This window comes from Chelon labrosus (genome assembly GCF_963514085.1).
Source record: "Chelon labrosus genome assembly, chromosome: 21".
Classification (NCBI taxonomy): domain Eukaryota; kingdom Metazoa; phylum Chordata; class Actinopteri; order Mugiliformes; family Mugilidae; genus Chelon; species Chelon labrosus.
The window spans coordinates 12177663-12204651 of record NC_140354.1 but is presented as its reverse complement, the minus strand read 5'-3'; the positions used below and the strand labels follow the sequence as shown (position 1 = coordinate 12204651).

Genomic DNA, 26989 nt, shown 5'->3' with positions numbered 1-26989 from the left:
AATAACTTACAGAGGAAAAGGCTGCTGGAAAATGTATCTGAACGCATCTGTTATAATAATCTGAAAATATATTCTGTCTGTATATACCAACATATTTAATATTTTCACTGAAGGGCCCTTTTTTAATCAGTATGATAACAGTAAATTATTACTTTGCAAACAAAATACAAGCTAAATTGAAACTGAAGGTAAGTCAAGCTACAGCAATTCAAGAATATATTTTATTTTTCCTCACTAAAGATATATAATCGTCTCAAAAACTAAACTAACAATATCTGATTCGTATTTTTTTTGCGTGTGTGTGTCGTGTGTGTGTCAGCAAACTGCAGCGCCTGCTGGTCTGTTGTTTTGATCAGCTGACCTGCAGCTCCGTCACATGACCTCATCCGCTTCCTCTGCTTGTGTTTGACTCAGCTCTTCTTCTTCTTCTACTGGCGAAAATTGCCAGTTCACTAACACCGTAAGAAAATAGATCTGTTACTCTTTAACAGCTACCTAATGCCACGGTAACGGAAAGGAAGGAAGGTGGAGCCGATGTGGAATGTACTCTCGCCGAACTCCGTTATAAAATATAGCTTTTTAATGTAGCCTACCTCTGTGTTTTGTTTTTGTTTGTTTTTGCCGGGGAGCGCCGCCTTACTGCTGAAGAAGTTGAATTTGCACTAAAAGAAGACTAGTATTGCGGACTGAGTGCATGCCGAGTTGTCACCTGGACTCGAATCAATACCCTGAGTGTTTACGACTTTCTCTGTGGAGGTGCCTACAAGAGGTGAGACACGGGGGACGCCTTAAACGCACGTTTTCTGAATGGAGTTTGGTTGAAAGAATTTTCACCCACGAAACAGTGCCAGAAGTACCGTAATTAGAAGAGTTTGGCCAGGGTGCAGACTTCCAACAGCGGCTATTGCAACATCTTCCAGAAACGCTGTGGCATCACAAAGAGGATCAGAGGTCAAAGTCAGCTGCTGCACCTACAGTGGTGAGATATCATGTAATGCTCCTGTGAACCCTTCATTTCCAGCCAGAGAGCTGAATAAATGTGTGCTACTTTGCTCCATTGCACTCACTAGAGATGCTTTTACTTAAGTAAGAAATTACATGGACAAAAATAGAACAATTTAGATGATTGAATAATTGATGAATCTACAAATTCAACATGAGTAGCTGCAGGCCTTTTAGAAACGTTTGAAACATTAACAAATCATCATTGCAGTAGTACCTTGTAATGTGTAGTGTGAGGAAGGGGAGCGTTTGATTTGTTCTCGCTGTGTTATTCAGACGTGTGAAGCCGAGCGGACGGAGTTTGCAGCGAGCGGCTTTGTCTCCGCTCGCCCGCCGGGAGAACAGCAATGCCGTCCAACAAGTCGGTGTCTGACGCCCCCATCACTCAGTTCATCAACTGCAGGATACTGAGAGATCACACGCTGCAGAGGTACAACACACACACACACACACACACACACACACACACACAGATCTCAGCATTACATGCTTGAGTTAGGTTAGGTTAAAGCTGCTAGCAGTGTTAGGTTGAGATTATTTAAATATTAGGTATGCGACGTGAGGACATTTTTGCATCTCCGTCCTGTCCTGACTTTGAGACAGTCCATCAGAGAGCCCCAGTCTTATGTTAGAGTTTAGGTTTCTGTGTGTGTGTGTCCTCGTGAAGACAGAATTGCAAATGTGTCCTTAGGGAGGATCTGTGGGTGCGTGAAGGGAGGATTCTAGATCCAGAGAAGCTGTTCTTCGATGAGCAGGGCTACGCCGACGTTCGCGTGGACTGTGAAGACAGCATCATCGCCCCGGGCTTTATAGACGTCCAGCTCAACGGTATGTACACGAACACCGATCAGCCACAACATTAAAACCACTGACCGGAGAAGTGAATAACATTGACCGTCTTGTGACAATTCGGTGTTCTGCTGGGAAACTTTTGGACCTGTACCACCCATCTAGACCAGACCAAGACCCCCCACTCCATAGCAATGACACTCCTTGATGACACCAGCCATCCCCAGCAGGATGCAGCCTGACACAGGCACATACACAAAAACGGTTTAGGAACAACTAAAAAAAAAACGTGTTAAAAAAAGGTGTTGACCTGGCCTCCAGATTCACTAGATCCTAAACTGATCAAGTATCTGTGGGATGATCCACAGAGGACCCTCCCCTCAACTCATAGAACCCAAAGGCCTAAGGCCACAGGACACCTTCAGAAGACCCATGTCCATTGAGTCAGAACTGTTTTGGAGACACAAGGGAGACCTATACAATATTAGGAAGGTGGTCATAATTTGGAAGGAAATGTCTGATATGTAAACAGAGTGAGCATGTTGTCACTGATGGTGTTTCGTCTCGGAGACTATAACCAGCTGTCTCCCTGCAGGAGGTTTCGGCATCGACTTCTCCCGGGCGTCCGAAGACGTCAGCGGTGGAGTTTCGTTTGTGGCCAAAAAGATCCTCGAGCACGGCGTCACGTCCTTCTGCCCGACTCTGGTCACCTCTCCTCCGGCAGTCTACCACAAGGTGACGTAAGCAGGCAGAAGACACACTTACTCGTCTGACGTTAAGAGGTGAAGCACCTGTCTTATAAAATCTAAACCTTGGTTGATATGTGTCCCAGGTTTTGCCTCAGGTCAAAGTTCATAATGGAGGACAACACGGAGCTGGAGTTCTTGGTAAGAAATGAGCAGTTTAGGAGTGAACGTGGAGTGTATGTATGTACGTACATAGACTGCATGGTGTTAAAAAAAACAGTTGATGGTTTTGTGCGTCCTGTAAATTCCTCCCTGCAGGCGTTCATCTGGAGGGTCCTTTCATCAGCAAGGAGAAAAAAGGAGCCCACCCGGAGCAGTATCTCCGTACCTTCAAATCCGGAGACATCGACGACCTCATGGAGGCCTACGGCAGCCTTGACGGCGTTGCCATGGTGACGCTGGCTCCCGAGCTTGCCAACAGCCAATCGGTGGTGAGGGAGCTCTGCCAGAGAGGCATCAAAGTGTCCTTAGGTGAGCGTCTCTTCCTCAATCACACAGAGGCTTGTTTTACGGCTGCTGTTAAAACATTTACTGATTATTTTATTTTCAAATTGTTGCCATCTATAAAAAACATGAATTTCTTTAATCCGTCTGAAAGGTGTGATGTAAATAAAGTTTTCTGGATTGGCTGTTGCAGGTCACTCGGTGGCCAACCTGTCCCAGGCCGAGGAGGCTGTTCAGCACGGCGCCTCCTTCATCACACACCTCTTCAACGCCATGCTGCCCGTGAGTCGTCTGATCGTCCTTTAGCGTCACTGCTAGCATTTGGAACGTCTCCATACCAGCTTGGTTTGGCTGTTAAGCAGAGGTTCGTTTAAAATCCTTGCATCTGTGCTGTGTTGTGGTCCAGTTCCACCATCGTGATCCAGGCATCGTGGGTCTGCTGACCAGCGATCAGGTCCCTGCAGGCAGGACGGTCTTCTACGGCATGATAGCTGACGGGATCCACACCAACCCTGCTGCCCTGCGGATCGCTCACAGAGCTCACCCTTCAGGTCTGGCCTTAAACGCATTATATCGATTTCAGAAAGGAAACTAATTTAATCACGCTGGTCTAAGAAAAAATCTAATTAATGTGACTACAAATGAAGAAGGATAATTAATGCAGTGAACATGTGATCTTTACTCTAGAAACTCCATGGTCTGTTTGGCAAACTGAATTAAAACTGGAATTAGTTGGCGATGGATATCTGTCTGCTGGAATTACTTCAGAGGTTAATATCTTAAAGGGCAATTACCGTTTTTTACAACCTGGACCTTATTTCTGTCATAAAATCCGATCGTTTACTCGCCCATATAACTTCGGTGTCATTTGGAGTCGTTCTGACAACATTTAGCTCCGTGTTTATCCATATAGTGGGAGTGACTGGGGCACCGAAACGCAGCCTCTAAATAACACATTATCTGCCGCAAAACTCGTTCATTTCACCAATATTCTGTTATGATACGCTAGTGCTATTCCCCGTTGAGTCCAGAGTTACCTGTTATCATCATCCGGGGTCTGTAGATTGACCTACTAACCTCTGACCTGGATGATGTCATCTCTGAGCGCCCGCACACACCCTACACGGTTTGTTTACCTGTAATTTGCTACTGCTAGTTTTTTGCAACATGGCTGAATATTTTTCCGATGCTGAGATTGTGGACGACGACTTTGTTTATGATGGACGTCCGTACCATTTTGAGCCAGAGTATATAGATGAGGAGCTCGCTGAAAGGAGGATGCGGAGGCAGAGAGAGGAACAGCTGGCCAAAGAACAACAAACCGCTGCACGTCCACGAATAGATAACAGGTAACTCCGGACTCAACGGGGAATAGCACTAGCGTATCATAACAAAATATTGGTGAAATGAACGAGTTTCGCGGCAGATAATACGTTATTTAGAGGCTGCGTTTCGGTGCCCCAGTCACTCCCATTATATGGATATACGCAGATCTAAATATCGTCCGAACGACTCCAAATGACACCAAAGTTATATGGGTGAGTAAACGATCGTATTTTATGCCAGAAATAAGGTCCAGGTTGTAAAAAACAGTAGTTCCCCTTTAACTCTGGGGGAGACTTTAAAGGAATGTTTGGGAATGTTTCCACAGAGTGTGATCGGAAGTTTTAGTTTATTGAGAGAATAGATCTTTTTCACTGCAAACATATTGACACATCACCGTTGAAAAGTTAAATATGGCTCAAATCTGAGAAATCAAAATATCAGAACGCCCCGTAGGAGATTTCCACTTCTATGTGTGTGCGTCTTATTAAATCAGTCGTCCGTCTTCCCGAGGAACGCAGCGTAAGTCTCCCAGTCCGCTATCGGCAGGACCTCAATAATACGCGTACGTATTATTATTGATACGGTGTACTTTTCCGACAGAAAATCTAAATGTAGGCTGTTTGTTTGTTTGTTACCCTCAGGTCTGGTGCTGGTGACGGACGCTATCGCAGCGATGGGTCTCCCTCCCGGCCGCCACACTCTGGGCCAGCAGGTCATCGAGATCCAGGGTCTCCACGCTTACGTGGCAGGTCTCACTTTCCTTTATTACAGATTACAGACAGAAATACGGCATAATTTACATACATAAGGAACTTATTCAAAGGAAGAACATCTCAGTTTTAAAACTCAAAAATGTATAAATATTGCCCTGGAGATGATGAGATGATATAATGATTTGATGTCTGTGTTTCTTTTAGGCACTACGACTCTGAGTGGCAGCATAGCTACGATGGACATGTGTGTTCGCCACTTCAAACAGGCCTCAGGTCAGTTTGCGTTGCTTCTTGCTGAACTACAACATGTAAAAATGTCAGAAAACGGTTCATCTGCAAGACATACTTTAGTTTTAATACTATTTCTATGGATTTTGAAACTAAAATGATGAGTGCATGTTCAGTGCACGTTAGTGTTTAGGTCAGGGGCTGCTTTCCCATCAATCTTCCAGATAGGAAGATCAGTCCAGATGTTGCTGCAGGTGTTTCCTCCTCCTCCATCTTTTCCTACCTCTTGTTATTTTTTTTAGGCTGCAGCGTGGAGCAGGCCCTGGAAGCCGCCTCGCTCCACCCGGCTCAGCTGCTCGGCATCAGCCATCAGAAGGGAAAGCTGGACTACGGCTCGGACGCAGGTGAGGAGCTGCCGCGCCGTGCTGTCAGTCATCAAATGATTACAGGACGGTTGTTGCTCACTTGGATGTTGCTGCTGTTGCTGACGTCTCGTTTGATTTCAGACTTCGTGCTGCTCGACGACGCCCTCAATGTCAGAGCCACCTACATTTCCGGAGAGGAGGTTTGGAGGAAAGGACCGTAGTAGAAGAAGAAGAAGAAGAAGAAGCCGCTCCTTGTTGTGACCTCCTGTGCCTTTATATTGCATTACTGAGAGCTATATTTCCCTGCATCAGATTCTTTAGAGTTTATTTTGATGAAATGTTGCAGAAATGTTTTAGTATTAAAATGGATAAAAACCAACTTCCTCTGAATGTTACTGTGACATTGTGTCTGCGGGAAATATAGATAGGTTTTGATGTATGAGTAGAGTAATGCTAAAGGCAAAAGGCATCAAGGGGCCCCTGAAGAACAGCCTGTCATTATTAAGTCTGCCAGGCTTAATATTTGCAGAAAACAGCCACATCTCATAAATGTGAACTACAGAGGACAATATTTCTCTCTGACACGTGGAGTAGAAATGATATATCACGTTTTGTTATCGGCGTTTTCATCATCGTAGAGAGCGTTAGTCAGGTCTCCTCTGTCCTCATCCGTCTGCTTCACTTTGTGCCGCAGTCCTCAGGGATTTATCGGCTGTCACTAGTTTGTTGGTGTTGCACAATCGGGAGAGAAAGCCTGGCTGTGTGTGTGGCATTTACTGTAAGTCTATAAATTGTTGGACAGATTGTAAGAGACACAAATGATTACAAATGTAGAAATGTTGTGCGTCCGACAACACGGTTATGTGCATTTACCTGAAATGAAACTCAGCCTTTACTTGTGTGCCGAATTACACAGAAAGCAGCAATAATTCAGAAAATAAACTTCATTTCATCCTTTTGGAAACTGTGTGCACATTAATAATGCAAACGACGTTTTCTGCCAGATTTACAGTGGAGTTTGGCGTAGGAGGAGAGCTGGTTTTGTATTTCCTCCTGCAGTGACGTCACGGTTGGAAGAAGATGTTCATCTTGACCGGATGAGACTTAATGTGTCCGGTGTCCTGTCCTGAAAATGTCCCCCGCAGAAAATAGGTGTCCAGGAGACGACCGGCTGCCACAATAAGAGCAAAATGAAGAGGAAGTTGCCTTCAAAATAAAAGAACAACAAACAATCTTCTGAAAAAAAAGATGAGAGTAAGAAATAATTTTTCCTTCTTGTAGCCAGTCAGACTCTTTCAGATATGCTTTTCTTTTTTCCTTTATGGACTAAAATGAGTGTTTTTTAGTCTTCTTGTGGTTGTCTTCGCGCTCTTTCCTGTCATTTTGGTACTGCATATGTTTTGTTTTGTCTTTTCAAGCAACGCATGGTGTCTCTTCTTGTTTTTTCCTTTGTCTTTGTGGTGGTTTTGTCTCTCATTTCAGCCATTTTTTGTCTCTCGATTTGATTTCAAGAATTTTTAATCACTTTTTTGCTCTGCGCTGTCATTTAGTGTGTTTTTGTGGTCATTTTGGTTCTCTGCGGTTGTTTTGTGTCACTTCTGATGTGTTTTGTGTCTTCCTGGGGAAGGTTTCGGTGCTCTGTGGTGTCAGTGTGTGTTTCTTTGCTGTCAATTTGTGCCTCTGCAATTATTTTGTGTGTTTTTGTGGTTGTTTTGACATCCGGACGCACCCATAGGCCTGAGCTTAAAGGGGAATTACTGTTTTTTTACAACCTGGACCTTATTTCTGGCATAAAATAGATCGTTTACTCACCCATATAACTTTGGTGTCATTTGGAGTCGTTCGGACGATATTTAGCTCCTCGTACATCCATATAGTGGGAGTGACTGGGGCACCGGAAAGCAGCCTCTAAATAATGCAGTATCTGCCACGAAACTCGTTCATTTCACCAATATTTTGTTATGACACGTTAGTGCTATTCCCCGTTGAGTCCGGAGTTACCTGTTATCATCATCCGGGGTCTGTAGATTGACCTACTACTCTCTGGCCTGGATGATGTCATCTCTGAGCGCCGTGCGCACCCATGACGGTCGGCTTGTTTACCTGTAATTTGCTACTGCTAGTTTTTTTGCAACATGGCTGAATATTTTTCCGATTCTGAGCTCGTGGACGACGACTCTCTTTATGATGGACGTCCTTACCATTTTGAGCCAGAGTATATGGATGAGGAGCTCGTTGAAATGAGAATGCGGAGGCAGAGAGAGGAACGGCTGGCCAAAGAACAACAAACCGCTGCACGTCCACGAATAGATAACAGGTAACTCCGGACTCAACGGGGAGTAGCACTAGCGTATCATAACAAAATATTGGTGAAATGAACGAGTTTCGCGGCAGATAATGCGTTATTTAGAGGCTGCGTTTCGGTGCCCCATTCACTCCCATTATATGGATATACACGGCACTCCGCTGGATCTAAATATCTTCAGAATGACTCCAAATGACACCACAGTTATATGGGTGAGTAAACGATCGTATTTTATACCAGAAATAAGGTCCAGGTTGCAAAAAACGGTAATTCCCCTTTAACGGGTCCATTAAGTCTCCTTTGAGCACTACACTAAGAGGAACTGATTAACATTATGTTTGACTATCAGTCCAAAACCTAAATATATTACATTTATAAATAATTAAGAAATCAATGCTCAAATTGTATCAGTTATTAAATTTTAATTTTTATCAATTTGTGTTGTTGTAAAGCATAATCAAGATTTTATTTTGAATTTGGGGACAGGAAGTTGCCCCTGCCTCCCTGCAGCTTGACTCCGATGCTGAGAGGACAGCTGTGGTGACTGTGCACATCGCTGCTCCAGAGACAGAGGATGCATGGAGACCTCGGCAGCCTGCGGGGAACATCCAGCGCCTCGTTGAAGCAGCCGTCCTCCGTCCTGCAGTCAGGTGAGTCCGGCTCCTCGCTGCACCGCTCTTTGTTCTCGCGCCGTCCTGCTGCAGCTTCCCCCCGTGCAGCCGGCAAGCTGTACTGCAGGTGCTCCAGGTTCACTGAAGTCTATGTGAACTTCAGCATCAGCAGGGGAGCATCTGCAGTGAGGCACAGAGACGCTTTCTCTGGAGACGAACCGCACTCAACTGTGTTTATTCAACTCAGTGTTTTTATGTACGGATTATGTGTTTTTTTTATTATTATTATTTTTATTTAGAGACAAATTAAAGACAAGATTTTAATAAAGCAAGCATCTTGCAAGATTAAAAATAGTTCATTTTGGTGGAGAAAGAAGAAGCGTGCGTGTCTCAGTCAGGGTGTCCTCATCATGAGCATCTGAAGCTGCTGATATTATCAGACAGACTTTAAGTCCTTGTTCAAGGACAAAACTGTGGAGTGAGCAGAGAGGCGGCTGGAGCCTGCAGACAATCACAGTTTTTTAACAGTTTGATGGAGCTTTAAGGTTAAAATAAACCTGACTGATCGGTCTTCACAATAATAATAATAATAATAGCTATATTATAACACATTTAGTTTAAAATCAACGTGGGACAGTAATGTGTGAATCCCTTGTCAAATACAATCTGCATCAGAGTGGAAACACTAATATGTGTGCAAAGTCACTGTTTACTGCATGTATTCAGTATTTCTTCCGTTTTATTTAAACGCCACTGGTCAACTATTGCAACAACCAGCATGTCTCAGCTGTGCGTCAACGTTTTAGTCCCACACACAAACATTTCAGCTGATCTCTTTGCAGATTTGTTCCCTGCATTTGTAGCCTGTTATTCTAAATGCACCATTCGTCTTTCACCCATTTCCCTGTCAGGCAATAGACAGTGTGCAGAGTCAGAGATTTAGATTCTAAGGAGACTTTACGATTTGTGGTCTGCACCCACATGCATCGCCTTAACAAGTTTCTCTCCCCTCTTTCCTCAGGGCTCTTCCACCTGTCCCAGCAGCATCATGGGAAGTTCCTCCTCCTCTATCGCCGACGAGGCCGAGAGCGATGCAGGACCCCGGGGCGCTGCCCTGCCTCCTTCCCCCATCATGGGATGCCTGAGGAGCAGCCAGAGCACCTTCATTCCCCGGCAGCTTCCCCGGCCAGGCAGGCACAGGGAGCGCAGGTACGGACAGTTTATTTTCTGCAACACGACACGCAGAGGGATTAAAAGAAGATGTAGAAGTGTGGAATGATACAAACTAATAAGTCTGCTCAAGTTCAAGTTTCTGTGTTGCCAAAAACGAGCAATTCACCTGAGTTTTTTCCCTGTAAACAAGGAGTTCAAGACGGAAATACAGATGAAGAGCCTGAAGTTAGACAAGCTGAGTTCGAGATGAGTTTGTAAAAGTAGTTTTAATCTGAGTTAATCTGAAAATCCGTGAGTGAAACACCAACTAGAGTCAAATGAAAACATGTTTGACTTATTTCCAGGCTGAATAATGCAGTAATCTCAGTGTCATAATATTAGACACCAGATATTAGTCTCTGGCCGGTTCTGCAAACTCATCCAGATGTTTTATGCAGTAAAACTCACTCACTCTTTGTGGCTGTTTGACTGCTTTAATGAGAATCAATTAACTGCTGAAACTCTACAATTAGATAAGAAGCACTCAAGCAATGATTTATAGCGGCTCCACCCCGTAAAAACATCCAGAACAGATTGTATAAAAGCATCTATCTGTCTCCACGTCGCCGTGGGTGATCCAGATGATTTGTTCGTGCCAGTGTGACAAGCTGAAACTTTAATTTATATTCCTCAGTCACGTGGACGTCCCGGGCTCGTGAATATTTCATGAATCGATCGATATAAATTAAACCACAGCCCTCCTTATTAATTATTACTGCTGCAGCTCTGCGCGCTTCGGGCCCGGCCGAGTCCGACGAAGGCCGGGAGTCGAGTTACCGGCTGACAGGAAATGGAAGTGGGGAAATCCCTGATGGTGGAGCCGGTCTGGGAAGAGTGCACATGAGCTTTCCGGAGGGGATTCAGATGAGCAGGCCGCTCTGCCTTACGTTTGATCCAGTGAGATCAAAATCCATTTTACTGTAAATCTGCAGAAATAAGAGATGTGTTAAAGTACTTTTTTTAAAATATATATCTGGGCAGCAGGTTCCCCATATTTCAGTACTAATACCCAGCTCAAAAAAGAAATAAGAAGAACAGGTCTAAACTGGAAAAATACAACTTTTTTAAATAGATAAAATTCATTCAGTAGCATAATCCCAAATTGTTTGACATTTATGGACAGAGAAGAAGTTTCAGGACATTATTTAGTTTTTTTTTGTTGCAGATTGAATTTAATGAAACTTAATGCTAAAACAAAACAAGCTAATTTCTTGTAAACTTGTTGCTAATTGGTCTTAATTTAAAGGCATATTTATTCCTCTTATAATCAGCACAGATTACAGCTAAACAGCAGTTACCTTACATTACACATAATGAGGAAAGTTTTCAGGTGACGAGCTGCATTCAGAGATTTAATAAACCTCTTTATACATTTAAATAACTTTTCTTTTAAAGAAATCACGACCATTGTTAATGAATCAAGTGAAAGGAAACTCTTGCAGCATCAACACTGATGGTTCACACAGCGTTGGCAGAGGGGTTTAAAGGTGGTTCAGACAGCTGCGGTTGCTGGACGCAGAGTTTAACAAGCAGGTAAACGTGGAGCGCAGTGGAACTATTTAAAGAGCGGCCAGGAAATGTGGGACAGCCTCCACCGAGATGTTTCCCCCGGCTCCTCCGGCCGAACTTTGTCTCTTGACGCCGCGGCGGAGATAATCTGCTTTAGGCTTCGGCCTCCGAGCGAGGAGCGTGAAACTGCAGTGTTTTTAATTTAAAGGAGTGTGACAAATAGTATTCAGCTTTACCAGCGCGCCGGGAAGCTGGGGAACCGGTTATGTTGTTGCTGTGCTGCGGCTTTTTTGTATCATTTCCATATTCTTGCATTTTAATGTTCTCTGTGGAGTCGCCACGGGCTACAAGAAAGGAGCTGTTATTATTATTATTCATCCATTTATATTTGGATTCTCCCTCATGTCCTGAAGCTTCTTCTTCTTCTCCAGAAACCAGCTGGAGACGGATATTTGAGCATTACATTTGTGATTAGCTGGTTGTCAAGTCTGTGGGTTTGAGCATCGTCGGAGAAAACGCGTGAAGCTGGAGTTAAGCTTTCCTGAATGTTATCCTTGTAAAAACAGTTGTTTACTGCTCAGTCCAGCTATTACATCTAGTAGTGCTCCTCGTACTCATGGATTTAAGGACTGCAGTGACTAACTGAGGCCATTACAGGATGAAAAAGACTCCATGCTGTTGAGATAAGAGCTCTGTGTTTGACCTGGTTTTAGGTTCCGCTGCAGGAATACTTATTCTGCAAGAAGTTAGATTTCTTTCTCCTGCAGCAGAATGAGTGAGGCTTTTAACAGTCTTCAAACCTGATTTTGGTTGCAGGAGTGTTTCGGGGTGGAATATTCACGGCTGTGCGATCCTAAAACGTGTTTTGTGGTTTACCCGCAGCTTCTCTTCCGGTTCGATGCCCCTGCAGAGGAGCCAGTGGGCCTGCGGCTGCTGCACTTTCCTGAATGCAGCCGGCGCTCCTCGCTGCTCCATCTGTGAAGCCCCTCGGCGAAGGTCCGACACCCGCTGGATGTGGCCCGGCTCCAGCAGGGAGGAGGCTCGGTGGTCCTGTCCGCGCTGCACGCTGGCCAACCCCCCCGACAGCCTGGCCTGCTCTCTCTGCGGCTACACCGGAGCGCCGGGCCGATCCCTGAACTCGTCCCAGGACCAGCCCCGGCCTCAGCGCTCCAGCAGCTGCTCCGGCCCCCTGAGGTCGTCGTCAACGGAGCTGGCAGACAAAACCAGCTTGACTTGGGACTGTTCGAGGTGCACGCTGCAAAACACTCCTACCTCTATGTCCTGCTCTGCCTGTGGCGGACCACGAAAACTGTCTCTCCCACAAATCCCAGCCGAGGCCCTGCTCATACCTGAGGTCTGCGACGGCACCGGAGCGCGACCGCCTGAACCGGCAGCTGGAGCTCTTTCACTGTCCATATCCACCCGCGGGGAAAGTTTACCCGCGGAAGCTTCTCATCCAAACACAGACTCGGTGCTGACTCCAGCTCACAACAATCCAGTTCCCTGCAGTCGCAGAGAGGTGCCCCCTCCAGGCGTCGGACACAATGCAAGCTCTTCTCCTTCAACGCTGGCTGTCTCACATCTGTCCACCTCCACACAACCAGAGGTCGTGTCCAGCAGGAGGCTCAGCATCCTCACGGAGGAAATGTCACCCACGTCAGACTCCTCTGCTTCATTCCCGGGTGCCGTCAGCAGGACGGAGGAGTGGTCGTGTCCTGCGTGCACTCTCATTAACAGGGTCAAAGCCAAACACTGCCTGGCCTGCCACACTCCTCAGCAACACGTCACGCAGCTCAAAGCATCACTGACCCAGAAGAGGAAGGAGAGCATGCTGGTGGAGGCGCTGCGACAGAGCGACGAAGGAGAAGCCAGACAGCTGTGGGAGAATATCGTCAGCTTCTGCAGAGAGGTTTGTTTACAGAACGACTCGCCCGTCGGCAGCATCAGAAACACTCAAACCAGGCTGACGTCGCCGTGTTTCATCAAACACTTCTGCCATTTTTTTTGTCACAGAACTCAGTGACGTTTGTGGATGATAGCTTCCCTCCTGGCCCGAACTCTGTCGGCTTCCCGTCGGACGACAGCGTCCAGAATCGGGTCAAGAAGTGGCTTCGTCCGCAAGACATCAGCTGCTCTAACTTCAGAGACCGCACCGTGAAGTGGTCGGTTTTCCGCACACTGCGTCCGTCTGACATCATGCAGGGGCTTCTGGGTAACTGCTGGTGAGCTGCTTTAAAACACGCATGATGTCTGAACATCTGACACGAGTTTCATTTTATGGAAGTTTAGTCTAATTCACAGTTCACAGGGAAATGTTGCAGGAATTCGTCGACCGTGATGCCTTCAAATGTCTTGTTTTGTCCTACCAAAAAGCTCCAGGCCCAAGATCCAAAAACTTCTTGTGCAAGTGACAAACATGAACTTTTCTGCAGCATCAGCTTTCTTCCATTGAAGGCCTTCACCACGTTTCTCAGATCTTTGCATGAGAACTTTGAAGTCTTTACAATGAATCTGATTAAAGGAACTCTTCGCTGAACATGTGTCTCTGCTGAGCAGGTTCCTGAGTGCCTTGGCTGTCCTGGCTGAACGGGCCGAGCTGGTGGAGAAGGTGATGGTGACCCGCTCGCTGTGCGCCGAAGGAGCCTATCAGGTGCGCCTCTGCAAAGACGGCTCGTGGACAACGGTGCTAGTGGACGACATGCTGCCGTGTGATGAGAACGGCCACCTGCTCTTCTCTCAGGTGAAATAACAGCGATTCGTTTAGGAGGGGGAATTGCCTGCACGCCCTCATTGTTTAATCTTTTGACTGAAGGAGGTGTTTGCTTTCAAGAGAACAATCCTCCAGATGGCTCATCGTTTCCCTGATGAAGCAACTCTGCCACAGCTGGTTCCTTTGGTTCCTTTTGGTTCCAGAACCACACCTTTTCTGCTGCTGCCACCATGGTAGCAGTTCCTCTAAAACACATTTCCTTCCTTAATTTCCCTGACGGTTATTTTTGTCTGTTGTTTTGCTTCTCATTTCAACTTTAAATGGATTAATTGAAATCCGTTTCATAGTTGGGAAGGAGTGGAAGGTCTAACCCAGGCTCTGTGTGGAGCAGTTGCAGCAGTAAAATGCTGCAGAAGATCTGATAAATTTAAATTATATAAAATATAATTTTAAATCATCTGCACTTTAATTATTCATTTAAAGGGGAACTACTGTTTTTTACAACTTGGACCTTATTTCTGGCGTAAAATTTGATTGTTTACTCACCCATATAACTTTGGTGTCATTTGTAGTCCTTTGGAAGATATTCAGATCCGCGTATATCCATATAGTGGGAGTGACTGGGGCACCGAAACGCAGCCTCTAAATAACGCATTATCTGTCAATCTCCAGACCCCGGATGATGATAACAGGTAACTCCGGACTCAACTGGGAATAGCAGTAGCGTATCATAACAATATATTGGTGAAATTAATGAGTTTTGCGGCAGATAATGCGTTATTTAGAGGCTGCATTTCGGTGTTCTAAATATTTCCTGAAGGATTACAAATTACCCAAACGTTATATGGGTGAGTAAACGATCGCATTTTATGGCAGAAATAAGGTCCAGGTTGTAAAAAACAGTAGTTCCCCTTTAAAGTCACTGAACACCACCTGTTCCTTCACTTACATGGAAATTATGTCTAAAAAAACACATTCTTCTTTTTCATGAGCAACATTTTCAGCTTTTTAATAACAGCTGGTTAAAAAACGCTGAAACATCTCACCTTTCCCCATTTTAACACTTTCAGCTTTCCATTAAAATCCAGTTGTTGAATTCTCACAATGTGTTTAGGAGCGCGACAAAGTGGGTGAGAACCGCACCACTTGTCCCCATTTACCATTTCATTTAAATCACGGTTGTTCTGCATTTGTTTGCCAAATTCCGCCTTTGCTCTGTAATGTGCATACACTTACCATCCCGGGCTTGTTTGTGTTTTGCATTACATTTGCATTTCGTACACCAACATTTCCATAGAAAATCAGACTCAGACAAGTATCATTAAGTTAAAACCAGTTTATTTCAAACGTGTATTCTTTGGATTAACTGTGTGCTCCAAGGAGGGAAGGAGGGATCACTTCCTGCTTTTATGGTCTCTCATCTATGGGGGTATTTGGGAATTATGTTATGGATTACTGGTGTTTTGAGATTTGGTAGCGATGGTAAAAGGAAACTAAAGTTAAAGGCTGAGTGGAAGGTGACTGTCTAATGTGTGTGAAGGGTAAATTTACAACTTTTTCACTTACCTTTTCCAGAGGACACGGTGAATGTACCTGCTCCATGGTATTCACCAAGTGTATGCCAGTCAAGTGTTGATGGACAGCACTATATAAGCAGTGGCCACTGGGAGGAGAGGAACCATGTCCGTGTAGCTGGGTGCACATTGTGTTATGTTAAGTTAATCTATGTTGCTATGGGGTTAGTTTTATTCGGATAAGCCTTGTTACCTGTCTATTTTTGCGTATTTTTGTGGATATTCCCTTTTTTGTTGTTACACGTATATTATGGTGACACTTTCTTTCGTAAATAAACACTACTTTTGGATTGAAGCAACGTTTTTGAGCCTTCCTCCTACTAAATCCTACGGCTCTGGTCAGGCTTCCTAACAATTAGACTATGTCTCTTCTTCTTGGTCTCTGCTAACAGGACTTTAAAAAAGACAGAGGCTCTTATCTTCTCTTATACATAATCCCAAAATGTTTTCTGACACCTAGATATATAGTTGTCACTTGCTTCCTCTCAGTCCCCAGCACGATTCCACTTTTAGTCTTAAGAGTGAATAGACATGGGCGTGTTTTCATAAATCCATCATGAGTTCGGCTTCTGTTTTATCTCTTCTTCACAGGGTCGAGGCTCCTCTCTTCTCTCTTCTGTAGGTGTGGTTTTAAAGCCGTAAGGAGATAAACGCTCCCAATCTCTTCTCCCTTGTTCCTCTTATCCAGGCGCAGAGGAGGCAGCTCTGGGTGGCTCTGATTGAAAAAGCCTTGGCCAAGCTCCACGGTTCCTACTTTGCCTTGCAGGCGGGCCGTGCCATCGAGGGCCTGTCCACGCTGACCGGGGCCCCCTGTGAGTCGCTGTCCCTTCAGGTCAGCACCACCAACCCGAAGGAAGAACCCATCGACACCGACCTCATCTGGGCCAAAATGCTGAGCTCCAAAGAGGCAGGGTGAGATTCACACATCTGAGGAGAAGAAGCTTAAATTTAAAAAAAAAAAAAAAAAAAAAAGAAATATATATCCAACTTGTGCCCTGTGCTGTAGATTCCTGATGGGGGCGTCCTGCGGAGGAGGTAATATGAAGGTGGACGACACGGAATACGAGTCTCTGGGTTTACGTCCACGACATGCCTACTCTGTCCTCGATGTGCGGGATGTAGACGGCCACAGGTGAGGATTTAAGTCTGGTTTTGTTAACTTCATGCCGAGATATAAACCAGAGCGGACGTTCTTTAAAGGCGGAACTAACACACACATCTGTCTCAGACTGTTCCAGAGGTGTAGTGATGCAGACAGACGGTGTACATCCTCCTCTGTGCAAGTGGACTTACAGGACACACAGACTTTGTTGTGTCCTTGATTTTACCCTCTAAGCGCAGCCTTTAAGACAAACATTGTCTTAAAGTCTTTTATTTTTTCATAAACTGCAGGATTCATACCTCACACAGGTGCCAATATTTTCTCAACACTTGGATGATTGCTGCGAGCAATGAGGTGACGCAATCAGGAGGAAACATTCAGATTCAGACTGAAATACTTTAAAGTAAACTTTGCGCAGTGAAAATGTCAAGAAATGTCCCCTGTGAGTGTATGTGCTGTGTCATTAGGTTATGATTGAATCGATGTGCAGGCAGCATTTATCGGCTATGGTCGAAGCAGACATTAGTCAAGATGGCAGAGTAGACAGAAGTGAAAATTACAATCAGGCTGGTGAATCCAATTGTGGTAAGCAACTTCCTCTAGAAGCCTTGCTCATATGAAAACACTGAAGGTTTCAGGCAGGATGACGCAAAATCAGGCACACGAAAGAAAGAAAGAAGGAAAGAAAAATAACGTATAAAACAACTGAAGTTAGAAATGCTAACATCAATTGAAAAGAAAGAGTATATGGATTATTGTGTGTAATTATGACAAAGTTGGTTTAAAACAAGTGTTTACCATAGACTGTAAGAAAAGTGGACGCCATGACAACTCCTCAAAAGTGAAGCCAAAGCATCTGGAGCTCCCCCTGGTGGCTGGTTGCAGTATAGGTCATAAGCTCCACCCCCTCCATGTTAGTGGATGAGTGGACTTGTACAAATATGTCTATGATTTGATTTCATTCTTACAAAAAATACATCATTTTATTATAAATTGATTGCAGAAAATCTAAAAAACGTGATTCACTGTAAGTGTATTAACACCTGATACAACTGTTTATTTATTAATTTTACTTTGGAGGCCTAGTGTTTAGGATTTGCAACATTCACTGCTGCGAGTTTGATTCCTATTCAGGGAACACCATTAGGGGAAAGCTGTGGTGAAGTGGACTTGGTACTATTGGGTCACTGTACCTATACTCCACATTCAAGTCCACTTGAACAAGGCAATCCACCTTGACCTGCTCTAAGTTTGCTCACTGCTTTTGTATATGTACAAATGAATGGGTTAAATGCAGAGAAAAAAAAATCTTTGGATGTCAGGATAATAATTATTTTGCAGTGTAATGCATATAATGCAATATTCAAGATCAGCGTCCTGTTTCAGATTACTGCAGCTGAGGAACCCGTGGGGTCGCTTCTCCTGGACTGGAGCCTGGGCGGACGACTGGCCAGACTGGCCTCCACACCTGAAGAGGGAGCTCTGCGCCCAACGAGCAGAGGATGGCCTGTTCTGGATGGACTTTTGGGACTTCATCAGGTTTGTCAGAAGAAACGTCATCTCTGAATCGTTGTATGAGCATATGTTCAGAGCACAAAGTCGTAGATATTTTAAATTTCCTTTAAATGTTAAATCGTGACATGTATCATCAGTCTGTTTGTTTGGACCACACATTAATAGTTATAGGCAAATCTGTGTGTGTGTTTTCTTGTGTTTGACCCTGGCAGGTACTTTGACTCAGTGGATATCTGCAAGATTCATTCAGACTGGCAGGAGGTCCGGATCCCGGGTGTTTTCCCTCGAAGAGCTGACGTCCCGGTGACGGTGGTGTCCATCACAGTGCTGGAGAGGACATCCGTGGAGCTTGCTTTGTTCCAGCAGGGCAGCAGGTAGAACATACACACTCAGTTTTTATAGGATTCAGGGAACATTGAATCTCTAGACATACATTTGGGATCTGTCCTGTGTTTCCCAGGCGCTGGGACACAGCAGAGAGCCACCTGTTGGATCTGTGTGTGCTGGTGTTTCGGGTCGCCTACGACAGCTCCGACGCTCTGACGCTGGGTCGATTGCTGGCGCACAGTCGCCGCTCGGTGAGGAGGTTTGTGGGCTGCGATATCATGCTGGAGCCGGGAGAATACGCTGTGCTCTGCTGCGCCTTCAACCACTGGCACTGCTCCGTCACAGACAGCCCAGGTAGGAACTCCAACGATGTAAATGAGTAACCAGAAATTCAGAGTTAGCTCCTTCTCTATGTATTTTTTTCAACTTCTTTTCCCACTGCTCATCGATCGGCTCTTGTTTGCGTCTTTTCAGTGAGCAGTGGTAAATCGGAGGTGCCTGGTTACATGCTGGCAGTCTACAGCTCCCGACTGGTGATGGTGGAGCAGGTGACGGCCTCCAACACCACCATTGCCGACGCCGTCATCCAGCTGGCGGAAACCAAAGGAGAGCGGCACGAGGTGATGCTGCATCCACATAAAAGAATGACATGTAATGAAAACCAATCTCACGTGTTCCTAATGAATGAATAACTTTAACAGGAAACTGGCTGAAGTCAAGACAAATACACACTCTAAGATTCTTATTTGATGTCGTTTCTCCACATATTCACTTTTAAACTCTTATTTTTTCTAGATGTTGAATAGAACAGGAAGTCTCTATAATCATTTGATTCAGTTAAATTAGGAGTGATCCTCGGAAATGGATGCATCAAGAAACCCGACCACACCTATGGATGTAACTATAATGTTCTCAGGTCAAGTCTTTTTACTGTATGTCAGGGCCGAGAAGGGATGACCTGTTACTACCTAACCCATGGCTGGGCGGGCCTCATCGTCATGGTTGAAAACAGACACCCCAGACATCACCTGCACGTTTCCTGCGACTGCAGCGACAGCTTCAACGTGGTGTCGACGCGCAGCTGCCTCAAAACCGTCGACAGCATCCCTCCTCTGCACAGGTTCACTGTCAAATGGAATATACTTTATTTAATGAGGTAAACCAGTTCAGGGTTGCAGCGTTACGTGTATGTAAATGACTCTCTCTCCGTCTCTCAGACAGGTGCTTGTGGTTTTGTCTCAGCTGGAGGGAAACGCTGGCTTCTCCATCACACACAGACTTGCTCACCGTAAGGCTGTCCAGGCTTCCCTGGGGAACTGGAGTCCCTCGAAGGCGACGCACAGTCCGGCTCTGAGTCCAGAGACTGCGGGTCTGCATCAGCCTCGACCGCTATGACCACAGCCGGGAACTACAACTGATCTGATCTGTTTTCATGCATCACACAGGCAGCTTCTCTAAAGGAACAGTCTGAATCTTTGGGTCTTCCACTCGTTTTTTATGAATTCACATTGCATTTCTTAGAGGCAGAGCTCCTCTTTGGTCAAGTGATCCGTTCACTTGGAAAATTTGTCAAAACTCAGAAATTCAGCCAACAATTCAACTACTTACAACGTATTTAGTTTCCTGTTTGGTGATCTAAGCCATCAGCCTAAATCACTAGAAGCTCATCTATAAGGGAGCAAGTTGGAGGAAAAAGGTAAATGTAACACATAATATTGTGAATCAGCATTGAGGCCCCCGCTTTAAGGCAAGTGACACGTTTCATTTCTGCATTCAGAGCTGTTCTGCCTCCCAAGAAATGAAACAGAAGCTGCACATCCCTCCACGAAGACGGACATCTAGAACGGATCTCATTAGAAAACACATGATGCACTTTATCTCACGTCACAGGGTGGTCTTCAGGCCCAAACTGTCTTAATTGCACTGGTGGTAGATGAATAGGAGTTACAATATTAACTCAGTCACATGTGTCTGAACTGACTGCCAAGAATACTGACTGGAAAAAACACAGATGTAGTTTATTTAGTGTCATTCAGTCATATGCAGTCTTAGTGTTTTAGTTTAGAGAAACAGTGGAGACCTGCTGTGTTAAAGCAGTAGCACTTTATGAACTTTAAACTATGCTGGATTTTCATTGTGTTTTATTTTGGAGGATGTTTTAAAGTCGAACAGTGCAGAAACAAACGTTTTATTGTTATAAATCCAAATACACGATCACACTAGATAGAATATAAAAACTATGCAAATGTTTGGAAGATGTTATGATGCTTGAATTAAAAATGTTTAGCTCTTTATCTTCGTCTTATCGGTTATATTTTCAAGGTTAAAATAGAGTTTGATATATTTTGTTGTGATTCGTGTGTTCAGGTTTGACTTTTATTATGTGTTCATTCAGCAGCTATGTTATATATATATATATATATATATATTTGAAATAATCAGAAAGCATATGAGAGAACAGAGGAAAATAAAAACTTTTTAAAATAAATCGATTTTAGTTAGTGAATTCTGAGAATTGTATTCACAAAAACAGGCTGGGGAAGTGGAAACTACCTCATAATTAGTTTTTTTTTGTTTTAATGTTTTAACTTTGGCCTTTTTTTGTTTACATTTTGCTATATTAACAATGCCGAATTGTTTATTAACAGTTTCTTTTTGCTTAATCCCTATGACTTTACCGACAGCTTTCAGGGATTTGTGCTGATGCCGTAGAAATATTAAAATTGTGATAATGCTCAGGGCAGTTCTTAAGCATCCCAATACCCGCCAATGTACTGTGGGCTTTAAATATACCTTCGTTTTGCTAACCTATATTTGTTTATATTTTAGAAAAAATAACTGAGCCGAATTATTAATTAATCCTTAGTTTGTACTGTTATACACGATGGTTCTGACAACCATCACTAAATTACGTTGATACTAAGGATTTATTAAAAACGACATTTTTCTCAAGGAAGTCCTGAATCGGTCCGAATCCTGCGCATCAACTGACGCCTCCAGATGACGCGTTTTGCGTCACGTATCCAAACCAAAACATCTGTTGGCTGCAGCGCATCAATGCAACTAGTAGCTAGCGCCAGGTAGTTAGCCACAGTTAGCTAGCCCGTTACCTTACATCTTGTGCAGACACTTTTTAATCGATATTAGCCACATAAATAAACACAGCCGTATCCCAGTCAAGGTGGTTCTCAAACAGAAAACCCAGGTATGTGCATGTAACAATGAAATATATATGCTTAGCTTAACGTTACGTGTGTGTCGCATTAGTTAGCTAGCTCTGAACCTGATGTTTAAAGGGCTGTATCGTGTCCGTTAGCTCCGTGAATGCTAACAGTTTGACTTAAAAAAATAAAAAAATAAATAAAAAATTGGTATAAAATAACATTTTAGGAATTGCATGTGGGAAACGACACATACGTCAGCTAGCTAACGTTAGCAAAACACTATCAATGCTTCACAGAAGGCAGTGACAGTCCAAAAGCTGAATAAAATATTAATTAAAAAACGCGTCTGTGGCTGTAAAATGAAAACCCATTGCTAGAGGAAGGATTGAGGTGCTAATCATATCAATTACAAATAAAACAGAGGCTGGATTCACTGAACTATTTGAGTATAATTAGGTAAATGTAACTCAAAGTGCAGAAAAATGTCACCTGTGACAGGTGTATTGTTTATTTTATTGATATTACAGATTCATTAACAGCAGTTTGTATAGGAAAAAAAAATAATAATGTGGTGTTTTTTTCCCTAAGGATTATGAACACATCACAGCAGCTTTGAGTCTGTTATGGATCATGATTTATTTATTTATTTATTGTCTCAGTTTCTGTCCTGCCTGCTGGATCTGAGCGCCAGGATAGGGAAGCAAAGTGAAGTGGCAGCTGCCGGCGGTGCAGCGGGCCTGGTGGACAAGATGTCAGAAAGCCCAGAGAAGAGTGCCTCGGTGGCGGCTCAGGAGCTGAAGGAGCAGGGCAACCGGCTCTTCCTGACCCGCAAGTACCTGGAGGCTGCGGCCTGCTACAGCAAAGCCATCGTAAGTCATGTGTCAAGTGAAGGGGAACGTGGGTCTCCCTCGACCCAGCCGGGGCTGATCAGGCCCCTACTTTTGTCCCAGTAGCAACCCACGGCTCAGCCCTCATAATCCACAGCCACCTCGAGGCTCTCTCTGCAGCTTCAGTGGCCGATTGGATGGCCCTCTTCTTGGCTGCCCCTGTGACGCCCAAACGGCTGAGTGCTTTGCAGAGTGAGCGTCCTGCAAAGCCCCTACAGCCAACTTCTGTGGGCCGTTTGTTTCTCCTTAAATGAAACAATACCAACTTGCCATCCCTCTGCACTGGCCGAGTATATGGTTGATATACCAGCTGTTTAAATACCAAAGTGTTTTAGTTGTTTAATTTTTAGATATTATGCGTGACAGAAGAGGACATTACTCCGGCCTCATGTTACTTCGTGCACTGGGAATTTGGAAATAAGAGAGCGTCATTACGAGATTATCAATCAATACTGGCAGACACAGAGAAAAGTTGTATTTGTGTTTTGTCTTTGTCCTCGTGCAGACCCACTGTCCCTCTGTCCCTGCCTACTACACGAACAGAGCGCTGTGCTACGTGAAGCTGCAGCAGTACGACAAGGCTCTGGCCGACTGCAGACAAGCCCTGGAGCTCGACAGCCAGTCCGTCAAAGCTCACTTCTTCATGGGCCAGTGTCACCTGGAGATGGAGAACTATGACGAAGCCATCGGCAACCTGCAGAAAGGTATTAATACTCCGTGTGAAGTGAGTCACTTTAGAGCTGCATTAATAATTATAAACATATAATTATGTAGTTATAAGCTTCCTTAGCTTATAAACAATCTTTGGCAGACACAAACTAGCAACAGTTTGATTTTGATCTGCCAGAAAGTTATTCACGACGTTACGGTTTATTATTAACGTCTGATCCGAGCGTCTGTGTTTGCCTCAAGACATATCATCTGCTAATAAGTGTTTTTAGCTGCCAATTTACACATCCAGCACACACAGAGCAACTTAATCATCACATTGGTGATGTGTTTGGGACATGACATTCACTCCGTCTCAGCCCTGTTTTTGGTCTCCGTCAGCGCCTTAGAGACAAATGTGTCTCTCTACTCTTCAAGATGCTAAAGCATAAACACCTTCGAGGTGGCTGCTGAAGTGAAATCTGCGAGTAGTGTTAATCTGTAATGTCACTGAAATCTAAAAGCAGAAATTTACACTTTGTTGAACTCTGTGAGAGCACTGTGCAGAGTTGTTCTCCAATAACTCACATATGGTTCTATTTTTAATTTTTTTTGGTCAAGCTTATAACTTGGCAAAAGAGCAGCGGTTGAACTTTGGCGACGACATCCCCAGCGCTCTGCGGATAGCCAAGAAGAAGCGCTGGAACAGCCTGGAGGAAAGGAGGATCACCCAGGAGAGCGAGCTGCACGCCTATCTCACCAAACTCATCCTTGCTGAGAAAAAGAGGCAGGTGGAGTGTGTTTGTAAAGGTTTGCTGTGAGCTGCTGAGCTCTGAGCTGCTGAGCTCTGAGCTGACAACCACGGCCGCAGATTTTCTCTTCCCCTCTGAATTATTTTTGCTCCCAGACTAAAGTATCTCTCTCCTCAGAGAACTGGAGGGCTGTGGACAGAAAGAGGACAAGACTGACGACGGCAGAATTCAACATAACTTCAACGAGATCCACACAAAACATGTAGGTTTTTATTTTATAAGACGTCACATTGAAGGTTTGGATTCAATCAGTTATAGGAAAATCTTTTTAGCCAGGCAGTCAGATGTTTCATTGGCTGGCCAAATTTGGGCCTTATACACCGATCAGCCACAACATTATGACCGTATTGTGACAATTCAATGTTCTGCTGGGAAACATTTGGACCTGGCATTCGTGTGGATGTTACTTAGACATTTACCGCCCACCTAGACCAGACCAGACACCAGACCAGCAGCCATCCCCAGCAGGATGCAGTCTGACACAGGTACACACACAAAAACGGTTTAGGAACAACTGAAAAAAAACATGAAGAACAGCACAAGGTGTTGACCTGGCCTCCAAATTAACTAGATCCCAAACTGATCAAGTATCTGTGGGATGATCCACAGACGCCCCTCCCTTCTACATATAGGACCCAAAGGCCCCCACTAACAACATCCACGGGACACAGATCCACAGAAGGCCCATGTCCATTCTCTGATGAGTCACAACTGCTTTGGAGGCACAAGGGAGACCTGCACAATATTAGGAAGGTGGTCATAATGTTATGCCTGATCGGTGGGGGTCTTCTGTCATTCTTTAGTCTCTGAGTACATCAAAATACAATTCATTTCTTTCTATGTTGCATTTAAAGTGTCTTAAACGCTTAGAGTCAGTACAAGTGGTTGTACATAAACACTTTCTGACTGAAACATGTATTGGTTCACGTTTACATCAGTTGTAGTTTTATTTAATATTTGACTATTTGTAAAATGATACGTGTCTCCACAGGACAAGTATCTTTCAGACATGGAGGAACTGTTCTGCCAGGTAGACGAGAAGAGGAAGGTGAGAGCTGGTGACTGGAAACTAAACTCCAGAGGAGCCAGTTCTTTTTCTCCTTTGACTGTGCATCTCCGTCTTCTGTTGATATAGAAGACAGTGTCCACTAAGGTCATTTAATAAATGAGGCTGGGTCTCCTGTGTGTTTGACAGAAGCGTGAGATCCCAGACTACCTGTGTGGAAAGATCAGCTTTGAGCTGATGAGAGAGCCCTGCATCACTCCCAGCGGTGTCACCTACGACCGAAAAGATATTGAAGAGCATCTGCAGGTAACCTTCGCTTTTAAATCTTCAGTCCGACAGTTCTCCCACAAATCCCTCTGACAGACTCCCATCGTTACAGGGAACTTCCTGTTGAATTAATTCTTGTCATTTTGTTCACCAAACGTGTTATTCTCTCGCAGAGAGTCGGCCATTTTGACCCGGTGACTCGCACTCCGCTGACCCAAGACCAGCTCATCCCAAACCTGGCCATGAAGGAAGTGATTGATGCTTTTATTATGGAGAACGGGTGGGTGGAGGACTACTAGCTGACAGATAACAGATATTGATCAAGTCAAATCAGTAGCGTGTTCGTTCTCGTCTCAGGAGTCATGTGGAGAAACCCCCCAAAGTAAACACTTGAGGTCACTTTAAGGCCACGTCCACACGTACCAAAACGATCTTTTCCCCCTCCGTTTTCCCTGGCATCGTTTCAAGAATATTCGCGTACACACGGATCCGTTACAACACGACTGAAAACGCTACTTCATATTCCAGGCCTATAGGTGGCGCTGTTTCAGTTTCAGAAATTCACCAAAAAACGGAGAGGAAGAGGCGGAGCATGCGCATAAAGTTTGAGCGCTGTTTACAAAATGTTGCTTATGTGGTTGTCCATCAGCCTTTTTTGCTCAGCGTGGTGGCACAGGAGCATGATATTTTGCCCTAGTAACCCTAATCTCCAGCAGGAACACGAGCATGTAGTCCGCCATTGTTGTTGATGTTATCGCCACGCCCCTCGAGCAGCCTTCCACCTCTTATATCCCGCGAGACGTCTCATAACAACATCAACAACAATGGCGGACTACATGCTCGTGTTCCTGCTGGAGAAGATATTGAACCAATTAGGGTTACCAGGGCAAAATATCATTTCTCCTTGAGTTTGGTTTCTTCTAAAGCCGATTTGTAAACAGCGCTCAATCTTTATGCGCATGCTCCGCTTCTTCCTCTCCGTTTTTGGTGAATTTCTGAAACTGAAACAGTGCCACCTATAGGCCTGGAATAGGAAGTAGCGTTTTGAGACGTGTTGAAACGGATCCGTGTGTACGCGAATATTCTTGAAACGATGCCAGGGAAAACGGAGAGGGAAAAGATCGTTTTGGTACGTGTGGACGTAGCCTTAGAAATACACGTTTTTTAGTCCGTTATAATCCAGACTGAGCTATGTTATCAGACGTTACTGAATCCAGTCTATTGATAAAAGCCTCAGCACTGACAACTGATTATCAGTTAATGTAGTTATCTGTGACGCAGCCGAATCAAACCGCCCACTACAATCACTGAAATACAGTAAATAACCTTAACTGTGTTGTACATAAAAAGCTAAACAAGTGTAAATAGAGATAAATGTTGTGTTTGCTGGCAAACTGAAAGGAAGGAGATTGTAAAACTTTGTACTGAAAGCGGATGAGGACAGTGGAAGACAGGACCAGTCTTTGTTCTACGTATTGATCGGTGAATTTAGAAAACATTCGTGAGGATTTTTATTTGTGCTTCTGACTTTTTAAGTAGTTTGTTGACTCGCTGTCAGCAGCATCTGCGTCAGCGCACTGGAACTTGACGTCAGGATTAAACCCGATTCATCAGCCGCTGCTTAAACGTTCGTGTGCGGGGGGAGTTTTCATTTATTTGAACCGTTTTATATTTGCTATTTAAATGTTTTGTGTGTTTAAAAGTGACTCTGCAGCTTTAAAACAATC

At 44.4% G+C, this 26989-nt stretch overlaps 3 protein-coding genes across 5 annotated transcripts; all 3 read left to right on the top strand.

Moving 5' to 3' along the window:
- Positions 1 to 365: 365 nt before the first annotated feature.
- Positions 366 to 6577, top strand: amdhd2 (amidohydrolase domain containing 2). 2 transcript variants are annotated; one of them, XM_084571463.1, is made up of 13 exons: positions 366 to 769; positions 846 to 979; positions 1279 to 1432; positions 1694 to 1830; positions 2387 to 2526; positions 2624 to 2678; positions 2796 to 3008; positions 3175 to 3263; positions 3388 to 3532; positions 4949 to 5056; positions 5225 to 5293; positions 5551 to 5652; positions 5755 to 6577. In XM_084571463.1, the coding sequence occupies exons 3-13, from the start codon at positions 1350 to 1352 to the stop codon at positions 5832 to 5834; spliced, it is 1221 nt and encodes a 406-aa protein (XP_084427589.1). In that variant the 5' UTR covers positions 366 to 769; positions 846 to 979; positions 1279 to 1349; the 3' UTR covers positions 5835 to 6577. The 2 variants fall into 2 exon arrangements, with proteins under 2 accessions (XP_084427589.1, XP_084427588.1); XM_084571462.1 differs by having other exon boundaries at positions 366 to 979.
- Positions 6578 to 8852: 2275 nt separating this feature from the next.
- LOC311507233 (calpain-15-like) lies at positions 8853 to 20770 on the top strand. Its single transcript, XM_084571503.1, has 12 exons — positions 8853 to 9738; positions 12133 to 13159; positions 13264 to 13472; positions 13807 to 13990; positions 16223 to 16446; positions 16541 to 16666; positions 18023 to 18175; positions 18364 to 18525; positions 18612 to 18832; positions 18953 to 19098; positions 19420 to 19598; positions 19696 to 20770. Exons 1-12 carry the CDS (start codon positions 9578 to 9580, stop codon positions 19871 to 19873), a joined length of 2970 nt encoding a protein of 989 aa, XP_084427629.1. The 5' UTR covers positions 8853 to 9577; the 3' UTR covers positions 19874 to 20770.
- A 670-nt stretch (positions 20771 to 21440) lies between these two features.
- LOC311506099 (E3 ubiquitin-protein ligase CHIP-like) lies at positions 21441 to 25708 on the top strand. Of its 2 annotated transcripts, none has more exons than XM_084569980.1 (8): positions 21441 to 21683; positions 22302 to 22511; positions 23035 to 23233; positions 23799 to 23964; positions 24107 to 24191; positions 24981 to 25019; positions 25185 to 25301; positions 25436 to 25708. In XM_084569980.1, exons 2-8 carry the CDS (start codon positions 22392 to 22394, stop codon positions 25559 to 25561), a joined length of 852 nt encoding a protein of 283 aa, XP_084426106.1. In that variant the 5' UTR covers positions 21441 to 21683; positions 22302 to 22391; the 3' UTR covers positions 25562 to 25708. The 2 variants fall into 2 exon arrangements, with proteins under 2 accessions (XP_084426106.1, XP_084426105.1); XM_084569979.1 differs by having other exon boundaries at positions 24981 to 25037.
- The last annotated feature ends 1281 nt before the right edge of the window (positions 25709 to 26989 follow it).

Coding starts and splice junctions, on each gene's coding strand:
- LOC311506099 (XM_084569979.1), top strand. CDS start 22,392: ATGTCAGAAAGCCCAGAGAAGAGTGCCTCGGTGGCGGCTCAGGAGCTG. Junction 23,965..24,106: donor ATCCTTGCTGAGAAAAAGAG/GCAGGTGGAGTG, acceptor CTCTCTCCTCAG/AGAACTGGAGGGCTGTGGAC. Junction 24,192..24,980: donor ACGAGATCCACACAAAACAT/GTAGGTTTTTAT, acceptor GTGTCTCCACAG/GACAAGTATCTTTCAGACAT.
- LOC311507233 (XM_084571503.1), top strand. CDS start 9,578: ATGGGAAGTTCCTCCTCCTCTATCGCCGACGAGGCCGAGAGCGATGCA. Junction 13,991..16,222: donor GCCACCTGCTCTTCTCTCAG/GTGAAATAACAG, acceptor CCTCTTATCCAG/GCGCAGAGGAGGCAGCTCTG. Junction 16,447..16,540: donor CTGAGCTCCAAAGAGGCAGG/GTGAGATTCACA, acceptor CCTGTGCTGTAG/ATTCCTGATGGGGGCGTCCT.
- amdhd2 (XM_084571463.1), top strand. CDS start 1,350: ATGCCGTCCAACAAGTCGGTGTCTGACGCCCCCATCACTCAGTTCATC. Junction 3,533..4,948: donor TCACAGAGCTCACCCTTCAG/GTCTGGCCTTAA, acceptor TGTTACCCTCAG/GTCTGGTGCTGGTGACGGAC. Junction 5,057..5,224: donor TCTCCACGCTTACGTGGCAG/GTCTCACTTTCC, acceptor TGTTTCTTTTAG/GCACTACGACTCTGAGTGGC.